Consider the following 18694-nt stretch of genomic DNA (forward strand, 5'->3'; position numbering starts at 1 on the left):
TAATAAAGCGCTGCCTGGCCTAATCCTCTTGATATCGCCAGGTATCCTCCTGTTCACGGGTTAATTGCTTTAAAAGCGGAGGCAGTATTCTGAACGGTGGGCTGCTTCACCTTTTCACAGCTGTTCCCATTGAGTGACAACTAAATCCCATGTGTAAGATGGGGAAGAGCTCAATCTCCAATTGGGAGAAAATTTATGTAAACCGCAATCCCTTCAGAATGTGCGGAAGTCATAGACTTTCTTGATTTACTCTGCTTTTCCAAGAAAGCTCCATTGTCCCCGTCCCTAAGTCCCATCAACCCTTTGTAGCCGAATATCACAGCCGAGGCAGATAGCTTGAAATATATAAATGCTATCATAGCTCTGATTAATAGCACCGCTTATGAGTCAGGTCTGATAACGCGGCTGCTCTCCACTCAATTTCAGATACCGCTAATGGAATCTGTCTTCTGCAATTGTAATGTTAGAAGGTCTAATTTGCTATGGAGCTTGGATCTGTCACCAGTAGGGGATTGCGGGGTCAGAAGGGAGCTGGCAGGTTTTTGCCCTGAAGCTTGTATCTCTCACTTTGAAAGGCGCAGCCCCCCGCCTGTTAGTGAGCTGATAGGCCCCTCTGTGGGGTTTATGCCACTTCACACAATAGAGGAGGGCTTCCTAGCCTGCCTTCATAATTGTGAAGCGAGCTCATATTTCCACAGCCCTCTCCGCTGCATAATTTCTAATAAGTGGGCTCTTTTTTTTTTTTTTAACAAATGTCAGATTATGAAAAGTTTCCTCAATTACAAAAAAAAACTTATAAAACATTTAAATTGCTTAAATCTGTTTCCTGCAGAGTTTCCTCTTTTCTTTTCCTTCCTCCCACCCCTCCAACCTCCCCCCTTCCTACCCCATACCCCTAACTTTCCGTTCCACCACTTGGCATCCGGGCATCTCTTCTTAAACTACACCAGTTGAAGCTGTAATAAAGTGCAGGTTGGGTTTTTTTTTAAAAAAAGTATGTATATAGAGAGATTTTTTGGAAAAAAGCATGACTTGGAACGCTAGATTGGGCCGCAACGTCAGCCCTGGCTGCCTTAAGGAGATAGCCGCCCGCCGTAGAGTTAGGTGCAACTTCTGATGACACCATTTTTGCAATTTCTGGGGGAAAGTGCCCTTTGGAGTGTGTTTGCACTGTGCGGCTGCTTTCACGTAACACTTCTCGCGCGAGAGAAATCGTAGGAGCTCCACCTTCTTCAAACATTCCGCAGAACCGTCACTCCAAAGTAAGTGTTTTCTAATCCCTGGACCTGCTGAACTTCCGCCAGGTTTCATTGGTAGAATTGGAAAAGAGGGAGAGACTTGACCTGTTCTAAATAGGATCGGGCCTTTGATTGGGGCACCAGAAATTCTCCTTTGTAACCCGCCCAAACCTAGACAGCATCTTAAAAAGCAGAGACATCACCTTGCCAACAAAGCTATGGTTAAAGCTATGGTTTTCCCAGTAGTGATGTATGGAAGTGAGAGCTGGACCATCAAGAAGGCTGATCGCCGAAGAACTGATGCTTTTGAATTATGGTGCTGGAGGAGACTCTTGAGAGTCCCATGGACTGCAAGAAGATCAAACCGATCCATTTTTAAGGAAATCTCTCCATTCTGAAGGAAATCAGCCCTGAGTGGTCACTGGAAGGACAGATCGTGAAGCTGAGGCTCCAATAACCACAAGGGAGCCTGTTTGAGAATCGTAGAATTGTAGAGCGGGAAAAGCAGCTAAAAGAAGCCCTGAGAGATGGCCGTCCAACCTCTGCTTAGAAACCTCCAAGAAGAAGAAGAAGAGGAGGAGGAGGAGTTTGGATTTGATATCCCGCTTTATCACTACCCAACTGAGTCTCAAAGCGACTAACAATCTCCTTTCCCTTCCTCCCCCACAACAAACACTCTGTGAGGTGAGTGGGGCTGAGAGACTTCAGAGAAGTGTGACTGGCCCAAGGTCACCCAGCAGCTGCATGTGGAGGAGCGGGGAAGCGAACCCGGTTCCCCAGAATACGAGACTACCGCTTTTAACCACTACACCACCTTCCACTGTTGGACAGCTCTCACCATCAGAAAGTTCTTCCTGACGTTGAGTCAGCATCTCCTTCCTTGTCATTTGAATCCATTAGCCTGGGTCCTACATTCTTCTGGAGCAGGAAAAAACACCTTCCATGTGGCATTGTTGTTTGTGTCCATCTGTTTCGAGAGACAGCGGAGTTCACCTCCGGGGCTGAAGTCACACTGCTGGAGAATCCAGCACCTGCTGTGGTTGAAGTAACTCATAACTGCTGCCTCCTGCATAGTTTCTGCTGCGTTAGCAGTGCTGAAGTGACCTCCCCATGGCGCAAGCCTAGGCAGTGTGTATGGAGGTCCTGGGCTGCCCCCAGGTGACAAGACCCCCCCCTCCGTCAGCCTCACTGATGTGGTCCAAAGGAAAGCAGAGCAATATGCTTGGCACCAGCTTGGCTGCAGGAGTTGCTGGAAGGAGACATACTAAGTGCCACATCCAACTGCCTTAGGGAGTCCACTCCAGATTTGTGTAGGGTTTACTTTACAAGGTTGTAAAGACTGCAGAGCCCCTTCATGGATCACTGCCTTGCCGTGGCGAAGGGGCTTGAATAACTCAGAGAAGCTATGAGCTATGCAGTGCAGGGCCACCCAAGGTGGACAGGTCATAGTGGAGAGTTTTGACCAAACGTGATCCACCTGGAGCAGGAACCGGCAAGCCACTCCAGTATCCTTGCCAAGAAAACTCCGTGGACAAAGACAACAGGCATATAAAAGTTATGACGCTGGAAGATGAGCCCCTCAGGTCGGAAGGCGTCCAACATGCTACTGAGGAAGAGCAGAGGACAAGTCCAAGTAGATTCAGAGCTGATGAAGCAGCTGGGCCAAAGCCGAAAGGACGCTCAGTTGTGGGTATGCCTGGAAGCGAAAGGAAAGTCCAACGCTGTAAAGAAAAATATTGTATAGGAACCTGGAATGTAAGAACCATGAACCTTGGTAAGTTGGATGTGGTCAAAAATGAGATGGCAAGAATAAATATTGACATCCTGGGCATCAGTGAACTAAAATGGACGGGAATGGGCGAATTCAGTTCGGATGTCCATCATATCTACTACTGTGGGCAAGAATCCCGTAAAAGAAATGGAGTGGCCCTCATAGTCAACAAAAGAGTGGCAAAAGCTGTACTGGGATGCAATCTCAAAAATGATAGAATGATCTCGATACGAATCCAAGGCAGACCTTTTAACATCACAGTAATCCAAGTTTATGCACCAACCACTGGTGCTGAAGAAACTGAAATTGACCAATTCTATGAAGACTTACAACACCTTATAGAATTGACACCAAAGAAGGATGTTCTTCTCATTATAGGGGATTGGAATGCTAAAGTAGGGAGTCAAGAGATAAAAAGAACAACTGGCAAGTTTGGCCTTGGAGTTCAGAATGAAGCAGGGCAAAGGCTAATAGAGTTCTGCCAAGAGAACAAGTTGGTCATCACAAACACTCTTTTCCAACAACACAAGAGACGACTCTACACATGGACATCACCAGATGGGCAGCATCGAAATCAGATTAATTATATTCTCTGCAGTCAAAGATGGAGAAGCTCTATACAGTCAGCAAAAACAAGACCTGGAGCTGACTGTGGCTCAGATCATCAGCTTCTTATAGCAAAATTCAAGCTTAAACTGAAGAAAGTAGGAAAAACCACTGGGCCGGTAAGATACAATTTAAGTCAAATCCCTTATGAATACACAGTGGAAGTGAGGAACAGGTTTAAGGATTTAGATTTGGTGGACAGAGTGCCTGAAGAACTATGGATGGAGGCTTGTAACATTATACAGGAGGCAGCAACTAAAACCATCCCAATTAAAAGGAAATGCAAGAAAGCAAAGTGGCTGTCCAACGAGGCCTTACAAATAGCGGGGGAGAGAAGGCAAGCAAAATGCGAGGGAGATAGTGAAAGATACAGGAAATTGAATGCAGATTTCCAAAAAATAGCAAGGAGAGACAAGAAGGCCTTCTTAAACGAGCAATGCAAAGAAATAGAGGAAAACAATAGAATGGGAAAAACCAGAGATCTGTTCAAGAAAATTGGAGATATGAAAGGAACATTTCGTACAAAGATTGCCATAATAAAAGACAATAGTGGAAAGGACCTAACAGAAGCAGAAGACATCAAGAAGAGGTGGCAAGAATACACAGAGGAAGTATACCAGAAAGAAATGGATGTCTCGTACACCCCAGGTAGTGTGGTTGCTGACCTTGAGCCAGACATCCTGGAGAGTGAAGTCAAATGGGCCTTAGAAAGCACTGCTAATAACAAGGCCAGTGGAAGTGATGATATTCCAGCTGAACTATTTAAAATTTTAAAAGATGATGCTGTTAAGGTGCTACACTCAATATGCCAGCAAATTTGGAAAACTCAGCAGTGGCCAGAGGATTGGAGAAGATCAGTCTACATCCCAATCCCAAAGAAGGGCAGTGCCAAAGAATGCTCCAACTACCGCACAATTGCACTCATTTCACACACTAGCAAAGTTATGTTTAAAATTCTACAAGGCAGGCTTAAGCAATATGTGGACCGAGAACTCCCAGAAGTGCAAGCTGGATTTCGAAGGGGCAGAGGAACCAGAGACCAAATTGCAAACATGCGCTGGATTATGGAGAAAGCTAGAGAGTTCCAGAAAGACATCTACTTCTGATTCATTGACTATGCAAAAGCCTTTGACTGTGTCGACCACAGCAAACTATGGCAAGTTCTTAAAGAAATGGGAGTGCCTGATCACCTCATCTGTCTCCTGAGAAATCTCTATGTGGGACAAGAAGCCACAGTTAGAACTGGATATGGAACAACTGATTGGTTCAAAATTGGGAAAGGCGTAAGGTAAGGCTGTATATTGTCTCCCTGCTTATTTAACTTATATGCAGAATTCATCATGCGAAAGGCTGGTCTGGATGAATCTCAAGCCGGAATTAAGATCGCCGGAAGAAATATCAACAACCTCAGATATGCAGATGACACAACCTTGATGGCAGAAAATGAGGAGGAATTAAAGAACCTTTTAATGAGGGTGAAAGAGGAGAGCGCAAAATATGGTCTGAAGCTCAACATCAAAAAAACGAAGATCATGGCCACTGGTCCCATCACCTCCTGGCAAATAGAAGGGGAAGAAATGGAGGCAGTGAGAGATTTTACTTTCTTGGGCTCCATGATCACGGCAGATGGTGACAGCAGTCACAAAATTAAAAGACGCCTGCTCCTTGGGAGAAAGGCGATGGCAAACCTAGACAACATCTTAAAAAGCAGAGACATCACTTTGCCAACAAAGGTCCGTATAGTAAAAGCCATGGTTTTCCCAGTAGTGATGTATGGAAGTGAGAGCTGGACCATAAAGAAGGCTGATCGCCGAAGAATTGATGCTTTTGAATTATGGTGCTGGAGGAGACTCTTGAGAGTCCCATGGACTGCAAGAAGATCAAACGTATCCATTCTTAAGGAAATCAGCCCTGAGTGCTCACTGGAAGGACAGATTGTGAAGCTGAGGCTCCAATACTTTGGCCACCTCATGAGAAGAGCCTGATGTTGGGAAAGATTGAGGGCACAAGGAGAAGGGGATGACAGAGGACGAGATGGTTGGACAGTGTTCTCGAAGCTACAAACATGAGTTTGACCAAACTGCGAGAGGCAGTGGAAGACAGGGTTGCCTGGTGTGCTCTGGTCCATGGGGTCACGAAGAGTCGGACACGACTAAACGACTAAACAACAACAACAACAAAAGACTGCGGAGAGAATAACTGGGTGCACTCTTCCCACCTTGGATCAAATCTCTTGATCTCTTTCAGCTTCTGCCTTCTGGAAGAAGGTACAGGGTAATAAAGACTAGGACTAGCCACCTGAGAAACAGTTTCTATCCAAATGCGATCTTGGTTTTAAATGCAGTGTAAAGTAGTCTCTATGGGAGTATATTGTATTCAATTATGGGGTATCAGAGTTTTTAGGGGCATACCAGGCTGGGATAGTTCGGATAGCAGGCTTGTTGGTTTTTGAATGCCTGATGTAGATTTTTCAATTTCGTTGTTCTGTATGGGACAATGACAATAAAGATTATCGTATCGTATCCTTAGCCCATGGGTAGGCAAACTAAGGCCTGGGCGCTGGATCCGGCTCAATCACCTTCTAAATCCGACCCGCGGATGGTCCGGGGATCTGCATGTTTTTATATGAGTAGAATGTGTGCTTTTATTTAAAATGCATCTCTGGGTTATTTGTGGGGCATAGGAATTTGTTCATCCCCCCCCATATAGTCCAGCCTCCCACAAGGTCTGGGGGACAGTGGACCGGCTCCCTGCTGAAAAAGTTTGCTGACCCCTGCCTTAGCCTTTTCTTCTCCCAAAGATGTCCTGCAAGATGTCTATGTAACAGCCCTCCAGATAGTTGAAGATCTGAAGTCCAGAGGTGTCCACTTGTTAGCCCATAACTTTACAGTAGAGCACGTGTTGTGAATGCATGTTTCAGTCCACACAGCACCTCCATTTTTAAAGGGATCTCAGATGACAGGTGACTGGGAAGACTTCTGTGCCAGAAACCCTGGGGAGTTGTTGCCTGTCAGAGTGGGTGACATTGGCCGATGTTGACGAGTGGTCCAACGCAGTATGACGTAGCTTCCTGTCCTCACTGCGCAGATGCAACAGCCCCCAAGGGAATTTTATCTGATAGCCCCACCAAATTTTAAAGGGGCCCAATTCAAGAAGTGAGAAAATGCAACGTGCAAAGGGGAGACTTCGGCTCGAATCTTTGCTCGGCTATGAAGCTTACTGGGTCAATCATACTTACCCTAACTCACCTCTCAGGGAAGTTGTGACTTCTCTTGAAAACTTTTGTTATTGGGCAGGATATAAATATATAGAATAAATAAATTAGTAATACATTAAATAAATGGTTCCCGATTGCTGGTCAGCAGGGGGGGTCCATAGCACCGTTCACATAACAAAAACAACCAAACAGATATCAAAATTTTCAAAACTAGGGGGTCCGTGGCTTGGCTTTTGAAAAACAGTACTTACTTAATTGGGAACCGCTGTATTAAATAAATGGTGTCAGCTTTGCAAATAGCGATAAACATTTTATTTCAGCAAGCTTGCCCAGGCGTACAATTTTAGGCAGCCATATTTATTTTAACCAATTTTTACCTGTGTCTTTTCACTATAATTATTTTTGCATGTAGGTTTCACCTGTGTTTGATCTGCAGTTTTATTCTCTGTGTGGCTACTTAGAAAGTTTTTTGATTGAGTGGTTGAATAAATCTTCCAGAACAAAACGAATAAATAAACGTGCTTCTGGAGCCATCTCACACATTGGCCCACAGCACTCCGTAGCTCTTGAGAAATGATTCCTGGCTCACTTTTCCAGCTACTGCTCATTTTAGACTTCTGAAAGAATTTCTTTTAAATAGCGGGAGAGCCCCCAATTCTTGTTGGTTTGGTTTTTTATTCGTATAGGTGCTAATCATTGTTCGCTTCAGGTGAGAAGGAAAGAGACCCTCTCTTTCAGGACAGATAAAAAAAGGACTTCATCGCACAGCACCTAGTTAAACTGTGGAATGAACTCCCTCCCTCCCTCCAACCTTTGTTGTTGTTTAGTCGTTTAGTCGTGTCCGACTCTTCGTGACCCCATGGACCAGAGCTCGCCAGGCACTTCTGTCCTCCACTGCCTCCCGCAGTTTGGTCAAACTCATGCTGGTAGCTTCAAGAACACCATCCAACCATCTCATCCTCTGTCGTCCCCTTCTTCTTGTGCCCTCCATCTTTCCCAACATCAGGGTCTTTTCCAGGGAGTCTTCTCTTCTCATGAGGTGGCCAAAGTATTGGAGCCTCAGCTTCAGGATCTGTCCTTCCAGTGAGCACTCAGGGCTGATTTCCTTAAGAATGGATGGGTTTGATCTTCTTGCAGTCCATGGGACTCTCAAGAGTCTCCTCCAGCACCATAATTCAAAAGCATCAATTCTTCGGCGATCAGCCTTCTTTATGGTCCAGCTCTCACTTCCATACATCACTACTGGGAAAACCATAGCTTTAACTATACGGACCTTTGTTGGCAAGGTGATGTCTCTACTTTTTAAGATGCTGGCTTTAAAGGAGGATTAGACAAATTCATGGAGAAGGAGAAGCCATTGATGGCTTTTTCCCAGGATGGCTACACTCTGTCCTCCCCAGTTGGAGTCAGCAATGCTTTCCAATACCAGATGCTGGAAACTTCAGGAGGGGAGAAGGCTCTTGTGTTCGAATCCTGATTGTGGGTTTGCCACACAAATCTGGTTTCCCACTGCGAGAACAGGAGGCTGGACCAGAAGGACCATTGGCCTGATGCAGCAGCGTGTCTTCATCATCATCATCATCATTTTTTATTTGTATACCGTCTTTCTATCTTACAATACTCAAGGCGGTTTACAAGCTGAAGAAACAAAAAATGTACATCTTATAACAATCTAACGCAATACAAAAATGTGATAATAAAACGAAGCTGTAAAATAAGCAACCTACATCAAATAAAGTAACATTCAACAATCATTAAAGGTAAAGGGACCCCTGACCATTAGGTCCAGTCGTGGCCGACTCTGGGGTTGCAGCGCTCATCTCGCTTTATTGGCCGAGGGAGCCGGCATACAGCTTCCGGATCATGTGGCCAGCATGACTAAGCCGCTTCTGGCAAACCAGAGCAGCGCACGGAAACGCCGTTTACCTTCCCGCCGGAGCGGTACCTATTTATCTACTTGCACTTTGACGTGCTTTTGAACTGCTAGGTTGGCAGGAGCAGGGACCGAGCAACAGGAGCTCACCCCGTCGCAGGGATTCGAACCACCGACCTTCTGATCGTCAAGCCCTAGGCTCTGTGGTTTAACCCACAGCGCCACCCGCGTCCCTCTAATTATTAGAACAATTATTAGAATAGTACAAAATAATATCAACATATAAAAGTTTAAGAGAAATCCACTCAACAGTTACAATAAATACTTTCTAAACTATAATCGATAAAACAACGGCAAACCACAGTACATAAAATAATGCAATACAAATTGAGAAGCAGAGATTAGAGGGTGGAGCAAGGCAGGTGGAAGAAGGCCTTGCCTGATGGAGTCTCTCCCCTCAGAGTGTCCTTATTGGTAACTGATTGTAAGACTTTCCTGGACCAGGCTAGAATTGGTGACTGATCTAGAGGGATGTTGTCTGTGCATAGGGCATTTGTGTTTTTTAGGGATCGGGCAGAAGGCGCCACTGGTGTGTTGTAGTGGCTATAATGCTGGAACGTGATTTTTAATTTTTTCAACGTGTGCTTATTACGTATAGACATTGTTGTAAACCGCTTTATTATATTTTATGATATAGCAATGTGCATATTTTTATAAATAAGACCTTGAGCTGGCTCCCTCGGAAGAGCACAGAAAAATTACAACATATTACATTGCTTTTTCGCATATTTCAATCAATGGCTGTTGCTGTTTTACTGTGCATTTTTAATTACATATTTTGATTACAGGTCTTTTATATTTTAATGCCTGCGTTTGCATACTTTTAAACTGCTTAGAAGTCCTTTTTTGCCATGAAGTGGTATATAAATTAGGTAGTTGACTCAACAAAGCAAAATGAAGCAAGCATTGCCACTACCCTTCCTTATTTTTTCCCGTCCCAGATGTGGAGACAGACTGACTGGACTTAACTGTCCAGAGGTCCTTTACCTTTCCTTACCTACCTGTGCCAAAGTCCATTAAACTGAGCCTCCCGGTCAAATATCTGTGGTTGCTGTTGTTTGTGCTGTTGTGTAGTCCAGGCCTTAAAAAGGTGTGGGGGGGGCAACACAGTCTCATAGCTGACCCCCATTTTTTCCCCCATGCTTGTTTGAACAGCAGCATTAATGTGTGCCTGGGTCAAAAGTTTCGGGGTTGCTTTTCTTTAAAAAGCAAAACCTTTGGCTAATATTTGAGGGGAGGAAGTGTGATGCAAGAATCCAAACTCCTTGCTTTACGTCATTTTTTTTTGTGCAGGGAGGGGGCAGAGATCAACAATCACCAACATTTCAGCGGTTAGATGCCATTTTGGAACGCTCCAGAAGGAAGCCACATGTGGACACGCTATCAACTGGGTCCCTGTTGGTGTGGCGGTCCGCCATTTTGTTTCTCTCAGAATATTCCTCAGGAGGAAGCTGCGTTAGCGTAGCCGGGAGGGGTCAGCGAATTTCGTCCTTGGAAAACACTGAAACACTACACCTGACAGCCTGCGAACAGGACCACAGGGCTCTGGGGCTGGTTTTTGGCGCAGAGCCAGCCTGCCCATGGCGGAAAAACAACCCCAAGACCCTGTTCTCTCATATAAAAATACCAATAAACTGTCATTAACGTTTTGTGCAGGCCTGTCAAGTCATGTTTGAACGCAACTGTCAGGGAACTGCCATCGGAACTAGAGGAGGAGGCGAGGCTCCACAGCGATGCTGGAGAGGGGCCAAGCAGGGAGAGAGGCAGGTCTCCGGCTGGGGAAGAAAATCAGCGCAACACCAGGGATAGAGGGGGGTCGATGGGGGAAGCAGAGAGGAGGCTCCAGGACTCTTCGCAGGAGACCAGCGAGGAGAGCACAGGTCCTCCGCTGCCCACACCCACCCTGCGCAGAAGACTTCCGCGCAGGGAAAGTAGGCGGCGACTTGGCGTCAAAGAACTTCTTTGCTGGAAGAGGTTCAAGAAACGCCCACTGACGGATTCTGCTAGCGACTGAACAGCCACGGAGTGGATGGCTGTCCAGACAGAAACGGTTTAACAAGGCAACCTAGCCCAGAGCGGCGGTAACTTACGCACGAGCAACCCCTAAAGCCATTACAGCAACCTTAAGGCGTAAGGGTTTTTTGATTTTTTGTTTTGAAAAATAAAAATAAAACCTTGCATTGGGATGGACCAAGATCGTGGTGAGAGCACTTTAAACTTTTTAAAAAAGATCTTTATTGAAACTTAACATATATACATAATAACCAAGATTCCCAATGATTCCCTCACATAAAATATAATACCTAAATTACAACAGCTGCATAATTATACACTTAAGTATAAAACCCACCACCCACCCTCTACTTCCCTTCCACGCATAAAGTATTAACAATTAACAGATAAAAGGGAGAGAGGAGGACTGGCATTACCAAATCTAAAATTATACTATGAAGCCTGGCGTGGCTAAAAGAATGGATTGTATTGGAAAACACTAGTATTTTAAATCTAGAAAGTTTTGACAGTAGGTATGGATGGCACGCCTACCTAGCGTACGAGAAGGTTAAGGTACGTAATGGCTTCAAAAATCATATACTCTGAGAGCACTTTAAACCTTTGTCCGCTCAGCAGTCCTGGTGGAAATTGAGGCCCCTGTGTTTATGGTATTCAACCGTGCCAATGGGAGATCCCCCCCCCATCACCACCACCACAGTTCGTATCTGAAGAAGTGTGCATGCAGAACAAACTTAGTTGGTCTCTACGGTGCTACTGGACAATTTTTTAAATTTTTAAATTTATTTCGACTTCGTCAGACCAACATGGCTACCTCCCTGAATCTAGAACCGCAGTCCAGTTTCATCCTCGGTCCCCTCAACCACACTTTTGCTGAACCCGGGGCTGCTGCAGGATGCTTGGAAACGGATGTGAAAGCTATTGCAACGGGTGTTTTTGTGTGTGCGCGTGTGAGAGAGAGAGAGCACTCCTGTGCATGCACAGAGTCTCCAGCCCTCACTAGCTCTCTCTGAACTCTCAACCAATGGATCCTGCTTCCCCCAAGCATTTCAGAGCTGAACGCTTGTAATCAAGAACCGATCCAGAAGTCCAGATTATGGCATGTTTTTAAAAAGACCCCAAACCCAAAACAAGAAAAGCCTTGCAGTGGGTGCGTCCCCCCAGAAAGGTGTATTTTGCTGCTGCTGTTGTTGTGGGTTTCCAGATGGGTAGGGACGTCAGCCCAGAAGGACAACGAAGGCTCCTTCAATTTTGTTTTTCCGTCTGAGGGGTGGGGTGTGTACGAAGAGTTGTTGGAGGAGACGGTACATTTTCTTGTTATCTGTGTTTGCAGGCTTTCTGGCAAGCATGCTGCAGGAATCTTTGCTGTGGGGATGTTTTCGTTTTCTCGCCTCACATGGCAGTGGTCCATCACGGCAGAGGTTTTCAGCTTAAACAATCTGTTTGTGGGGCTGCTGATGGCTCTCTGCGTGCGCTTCCGGGAGGCTGCGACCGCCAAGGAGAGATCAAAGGTAGACCGCTCACGATCAAAAGCCATCACGATAGATTATTTCCTTCCCCACCTACACCATTAATGGAAGCAACCCGAGCCTACAAATAATAATAATAATAATAATAATAATAATAATAATAATAATAATAATAATAATAATTTATTATTTATACCCCGCCCATCTGGCTGGGCTTCCCCAGCCACTCTGGGCGGCTTCCAAAAAAAATATTAAAATACTGTAATACATCAAACATTAAAAGCTTCCCTAAAGAGGGCTGGCTTCAGATGTCTTCTAGAAGTCTGATAGTTGTTGTTCTCTTTGACATCTGGTGGGAGGGCGTTCCACAGGGAGGGCGCCACCACCAAGAAGGCCCTCTGCCTGGTTCCCTGTAACTTGGTGTCTCGCTTTGAGGGAACCGCCAGAAGGCCCTCGGAGCTGGACCTCAGTGTCTGGGCAGAACGATGGGGGTGGAGACGCTTCTTCAGGTATACAGGACCGAGGCCGTTTAGGGCTTTAAAGGTCAGCACCAACACTTTGAATTGTGCTCGGAAACGTACTGGGAGCCAGTGTAGGTCTTTCAAGACCGGTGTTATATGGTCTCAGCGGCCGCTCCCAATCACCAGTCTGGCTGCTGCGTTCTGGATTTCAGCCTTCCAAGATGTTTTGGACTACAGACCCCATCAGCGCATGGCCGTGAAGGCTGGGGGTGATGTGAGTTGTAGTCCGAAACATCTGGAAGAAGCTGAGTCTGGGAAGGTTTATCTCGGACCAAACTGCATACGATGCTTTAAGACCTGGAACAGACGAAACTGTCTGCTACTGAGTCAGACCATTGGACATCTAGTTCAATATTGCCTGCCCTGACTGGCAGCAGCCCTCCTGAGGTTCAGATCGACCTACCTGGAGGTGCTGCCAAGTTTTGAACCTGGGGCCGTCTGCATTTAAAACAGATGCTCTTCCACTAAACCCGGATTTGTTCCTGTAGGAACGCGGGAGACTTCTTCCTACTGCCTAAGTAGGATGGTGTTTCCTGCTTGGCAGGGGCTTGGACTCGATGGCCCTTGTGGTCTCTTCCAACTCTATGATTCTATGATTCTATGATTCTATGATTCTATGATTCTATGATTCTATGACTGCTTGTCCATCTAGCCCAGTATAGCCTGCTCGGACAGGCAGCAACTCCTGTGAACATGAGAAGAGCTCGGCTGCCAGATCAGGCCAAAAGCCCAACTATCCCATCATCCCTGCTCTTATTCCCAGAGACTTCCACAACACCTGCTACCTGAGCCTCTTTCTAAACCCATAGATGGCTGGGAGGTTGCACCAGTGCTGTAGAATTCCCTCCCTGCTGAAATATGAGAGACTCCCATCAGTGTCGGCATTCCGCCGGCTCCTGAAGACGCAAGCGTTCCATTGAGCAGAATTTCTTGTTTTATTGTTTCAGCTGTTTGTTTTATTTTTACTTGTTTTACTTGTTATGCATTTTGTTTTTAAAAAACGATTCATTGTTTACTTTAAGTATCTTTTTAATGTTGTGTGTTTTAAATATGAGTTTATTTTATAGCTGTAAACCGTGTAGAAGCCATTTTCGCATATAAACGGTATATAAATTAATAAACGATAATATATGTGCTGCACCAGTGAGAGGCATTCTCTCTCTCTCTTTCTAATTATTTTCTCTGATTATGAGAGAAAATGAGGTGGTGGGATTTTAATTTTTTTAATGAAAAATGTGGTGCATGAGTTGAGATGATACTGCCCCAACAGTTTATCTCTGTAGCCTGTCTCACAGTTGAGAGAAGAGTCTTAAGCATGTAAGAATTTCTGAAAGGTGGTGCTTTGTCCTGGATCTTAGGCAAGTCAATCAAAAAATTACATTTTTTGGGTATTTTTGTAACAAAAAACTCACCAACTTTCAGGCTGCCCTCGTTTTTAATTTTTGAAACATTCACACCAAAGGCCTATTTAGTCTTATTTCCTTCAGTGGCCAACCGGTAAAAACAACAGTCCCTGTTAATCCCATTTAACCTCAGTCCCTGGTTATTAGGGGTGGGGGCAAATTTCAATTCAGTTCACCTCTGAAAGCGATTTTACCTAATTCACACTTTCAGAAACACTATGGCAGGGCTGTCCAACCGATCGACCGGGATTGACTGGTCGATTCCCGGGATGTTAGAGTCGATCACAGTCGATCACGGGCTCTTTTTCCTTTGCGGGGAAAAAAGAGTATCCAGCCCCGCTGCCTTGCACTGTCCTCCATTCGCACACGATCGGAAGAGGCTGTTTGTTTCCTGAATGATAGTTTGGTGAGAGTTTTTCCCCTTTCCCCCCTAAAGAAAGCTCAACATTTTATACCTGTCCCTCTAAAAAAGGTGAACAACATTGACTTTCCTCCCCACAAAAAGTTCAACAACTTTGACTTTCGTCCCCCCAAAAACTCAACAACTTTGACCAAATCTCAACAACTCTGATCACTGCCATATTTTTTTTCTGTGAGTAGATCGCAGTCCCTTGGGAGTTGGACGTCCCCAGACTCTGGTAACCGAAACACAGTGATTCTTTGAAATTTGCACTTCTCTGAAATGTGCAATGCAATTCTCCAGCAAAGCATAGTGTGCACAAAAATGCATATATTGGACTGAAGTGTGTATAAAAATGCACAGATTAGTGAGGGGGAGGGGAGTTAGAAATGCATTGTATTAGGAAATTTCTTTTCAGAAATAATAATAACAATACTACTACTAATAAGAATACAGCAATTTATTTATAGCCCATCCATCTGATTATCATATTTCTATATAAAATATTCCCACAAGCATCTGGTTGGCCACTGTGGGAGCAGGAAATTGGACTAGCCAGATCTAGCACGTTCTTCTTACGTTCTGAAAAAACAATTTAAAAAGCGACGATTAGATGCTCGTTTCGTTTCCTTTTTGCAGATCTGCAAAGCGGGCGCCTTCTGCTGTGGCCTCAGCTTGTGCAACCAGCACACCATCGTCATCTATGTGATTTGTGTCACGCTGTGGGTTTTCTCCTGCTTGCTCAAGGAGAGGGTGAGTACCCACAAGCGCACTTTGGAAAGAAGACTTGGGTGGCCGAGAGAGTCCAGGGATGAGCGTGGCCAGACACTCTTCGCAGCCTTCTCTCTGTGGCGCTGTGGTCTAAACCACTGAGCCTCTTGGGCTTCCCGATCGGAAGGTCGGTGGTTCGAATCCCCACAATGGAGTGAGCTCCTGTTGCTCTGACCCAGCTCTTGCCAACCTAGCAATTTGAAAGCATGCCAGTGCAAGTAGATAAATAGGTACCACTCCAGTGGGAAAGTAAACAGCATTTCCATGCACTCTGGTTTCCGTCACAGTGTTTCATTGTGCCAGAAGTGGTTTAGTCCTACTGGCTACATGGCCCGGAAAGCTGTCTGTGGACAAACGCCAGCTCCCTTGGCCTGAAAGCAAGATGAGCGCTGTAACCCCAGAGTTGCCTTTGACTGGACTTAACTGTCCCGGGGTCCTTTGCCTTTTACCTGGGCATGCAGAAAGGGGCAGAGCTTGCCACCCAAAGTTGCAGGAGGGAGATTCTAATAGCTTGGAGGAGGTAACTTGGAACTGGTCCCTTGCAGTGCAACTGACCGAGTGCAAAATGGAAGACATCTCTAGGTGGTTTGAGGAAGTGCTATTCCCCTTGGGACCTGCGCATAAAAGCAAGCCTACAGTGAAGGGTTAGGGGGTTTGCCAGTTGGTTCCAGGAACCCCCATTATTGTGAGGAGGGGGTGGTTTTGTGATTTTTTTTTCTGTCCTGGGAGAGAGCCAAGGTAGATGCATGGAGTTTTGGGTGAGAGCCAGGAAGCTGGCAGGTGTCTCAGAAGGAGAAAGAACTGGGAATAGTCCGTATTTGTTGGTATTAATGGTTTTATTATTGTAACTTGCTCTACGCGGGGCCGCCCTTGAAGCTGACCCAGAAACTCCAGCGGGTGCAGAATGCCATGGTGAAACTCCTTACAGGGTCCTCACCGCGGGATCACATTCATCCAGTGCTTTACCAACTGCGCTGGCTCCTGGTGGAGTACAGGGTTGGGTTTAAGGTGCTGGTTTTGACCCTTAAAGCTCTATGTGGCCTAGGACCCACGTACCTACGGGACCGCCTCTCCTGGTATGCCCCGCGGGGAACCTTAAGGTTCACAAATGACAACATTTTGGAGGTTCCAAGTCACAAGGTGGTTAGGTTGGTCTCAACTAGGGCCAGGGCCTTTTCAGTACTGGCCCCAATGTGGTGGAACGCTCTGTCACAAGATACAAGGGTCCTGCGGGACTTGACATCTTTCCGCAGGGCCTGCAAGACAGAGCTGTTCCGCCTGGCCTTTGGTTTGGACTCAGTCTGAGCCTTATGTTTCCCTCCCCTTATGATTTTGACTTTTAAAATGAGGCTGCATTTTAAATTGTTTTTTTTTCCTTTTTCTTTTTTCTTATTATGTTTTTACTGTAATTTTATTGGTGTTAGCCGCCCTGAGCCCGGCTCTGGCCGGGGAGGGCGGGGTATAAATAATTTATTGTTGTTGTTGTTGTTGTTGTTTTATTCTGTGTTTTTGTAACATTATTTGTTGTTTTAGTTTTCTATACACTGCTTGGAAAGGTTTTTATCACATATTAAAACCATGTATAAAAATATAGCCCTTATGTTTTTATATCTGTTGGAGGCTGTCCAGAGTGGCTGGGACAACCCAGTCAGATGGACAGGGGACAAATAATAAAATCACCATCATCATCATCATCATCATCCCCGTTATCATTCCAGACAGCAAAAAAATAGGTCTCTGTTCCCAAGGACCTTACAATCTAGAATGGGTTGCTTGTTATGTATTAAAGTGCAGTTTTTAAAAAAAAAACAAAACAACAACAACCATGCAACCAGTTTTCAGAGGTCTGTTGCCCCTGAACATGGAGGTTCTGCTTTGCTAATAGTTATTGATAAACATCTTCCTTCAAGAGCTTGTCTAACTTTAGCCTCAGAAAGAATGCAATAATCCTTTCAGTTGCCCTGTTAGCTGCGTTTTCCTGTCACAGTAAACTGTGGTTTGCCAATGTTAGGCTTAGTGGGATGTCTGAACCAGGGATTGTGGGTCCCTCTGCTCCTAAAAAAGCCATAATGTAAAGCCAAGATTTGTTCTTTACTTACTAATTGTGGTGTGAGCAAAAGAAATGATAGTCAGTGCTTCAGACTAAACGCCAAGCTGCAGGCCGTGGTTTGTGGTTCCTCTCACCCAGCGGGGAGGAGCAAAGGGAGAACAATCTGTAAACAGCTAACCATGGTTTACTGTGACATGCAAACAGAACTGTTGTCTTTTACAGTTAGACATACACCCATTCTCTTCTGAATCCTTCTGTGCGGCTGCGTCCTGGCACTCCAGAGCTAGAAAAATAAATGGGATCAAGCTATTGACGAAGAGCATGTTGTGTGTGGGTGGGTGGGGGACAAGCCTTAGTTATTTAATTTAATTATGGGCGAAGGGGGTTGCAGGTGGAAAGCCAGCCAACTCTGATCATCGCAAAGTGGTTTATCTCCGCATTGCAGCGTTTCCCACCACCCATGGCACAGTTTCAGTGGCGAAACGCACCACCAACATGATCTTTCGGGCAGCCTCTAATATTATTCGCTTCACTTTAAAAATTTATCCTGCCATGCAGAAGAGATCAGAGCGATGTCATTTCCCCCGAGTAATCCACGGAGATGGTGCCGTTTTCAACATCGCCTTTTCGCGGGGACTTAACGTGCAAATTGAGAGATCAGTTCTGTGTGTGTCTATATATATATAGACACACACACACACACACACACACACACACATATATATATATATATATATATATATATATATATATCCATATGTTTCCTTTGCCTTTCCTTGATGTCCGATGGCAAAGTTCCGGCACGACCCCACTGAAATAATCACCATGGTGCAATTTGTCATTTTATTTATTGGTGCAGGAATTGTCCCCAGGCCACATGCTAAAGTTGACTTTCTGCTTCCTGGCCGGCTGCCTGCCGTATCTCTACCTGCCTTCCTCTTCCTACCTCAACAAAGCGCGCTGGACCTGGGGAGACCAGACAACCCTTAAGGGATTTACGACCCATCTTCTCAGGGAAGAATACGGAACCTTCAATTTGGTAAACCGGGGGTTGGGGGAGAGAGGGGCTCTCTTTCGGAGAACAAGATTTCTCTTCTGTGTCTTGAGTCCGCGTGGCTCCGAATCTTTTAGACGCACAGCCTGGGATCCTAGTGGCAGAAGAGCTTTAAAAATTGTTATTTCTCAAATAGCGGTTTCGTAGCCCCTGTGCTTCTTCTTTGGGGTGGCTAAACCGCTTGGTAGCTAGAGAAATAAATGCGATCTCCCTCGTGCCGCTTAATCGTAGTTATTTTGTTCCGAAGGGAA

At 45.4% G+C, this 18694-nt stretch overlaps 1 protein-coding gene across 3 annotated transcripts in view; it reads left to right on the plus strand.

Annotated features, from left to right (window-relative positions):
* Window positions 1-18694, plus strand: part of TMEM260 (transmembrane protein 260) — a 79751-nt gene that overhangs the window by 19998 nt on the left and 41059 nt on the right. For all 3 annotated transcript variants that reach the window (XM_083614013.1, XM_083614015.1, XM_083614014.1), the window contains exons 4-6: window positions 12109-12286; window positions 15208-15321; window positions 18249-18428. In XM_083614013.1, the coding sequence (XP_083470139.1) occupies window positions 12109-12286; window positions 15208-15321; window positions 18249-18428 (472 nt within the window). The remainder of the gene's footprint in view (window positions 1-12108; window positions 12287-15207; window positions 15322-18248; window positions 18429-18694) is intronic.

This window comes from Podarcis filfolensis, assembly GCF_964270895.1.
Source record: "Podarcis filfolensis genome assembly, chromosome: 1".
In the NCBI taxonomy this organism is placed as follows: Eukaryota; Metazoa; Chordata; class Lepidosauria; order Squamata; family Lacertidae; genus Podarcis; species Podarcis filfolensis.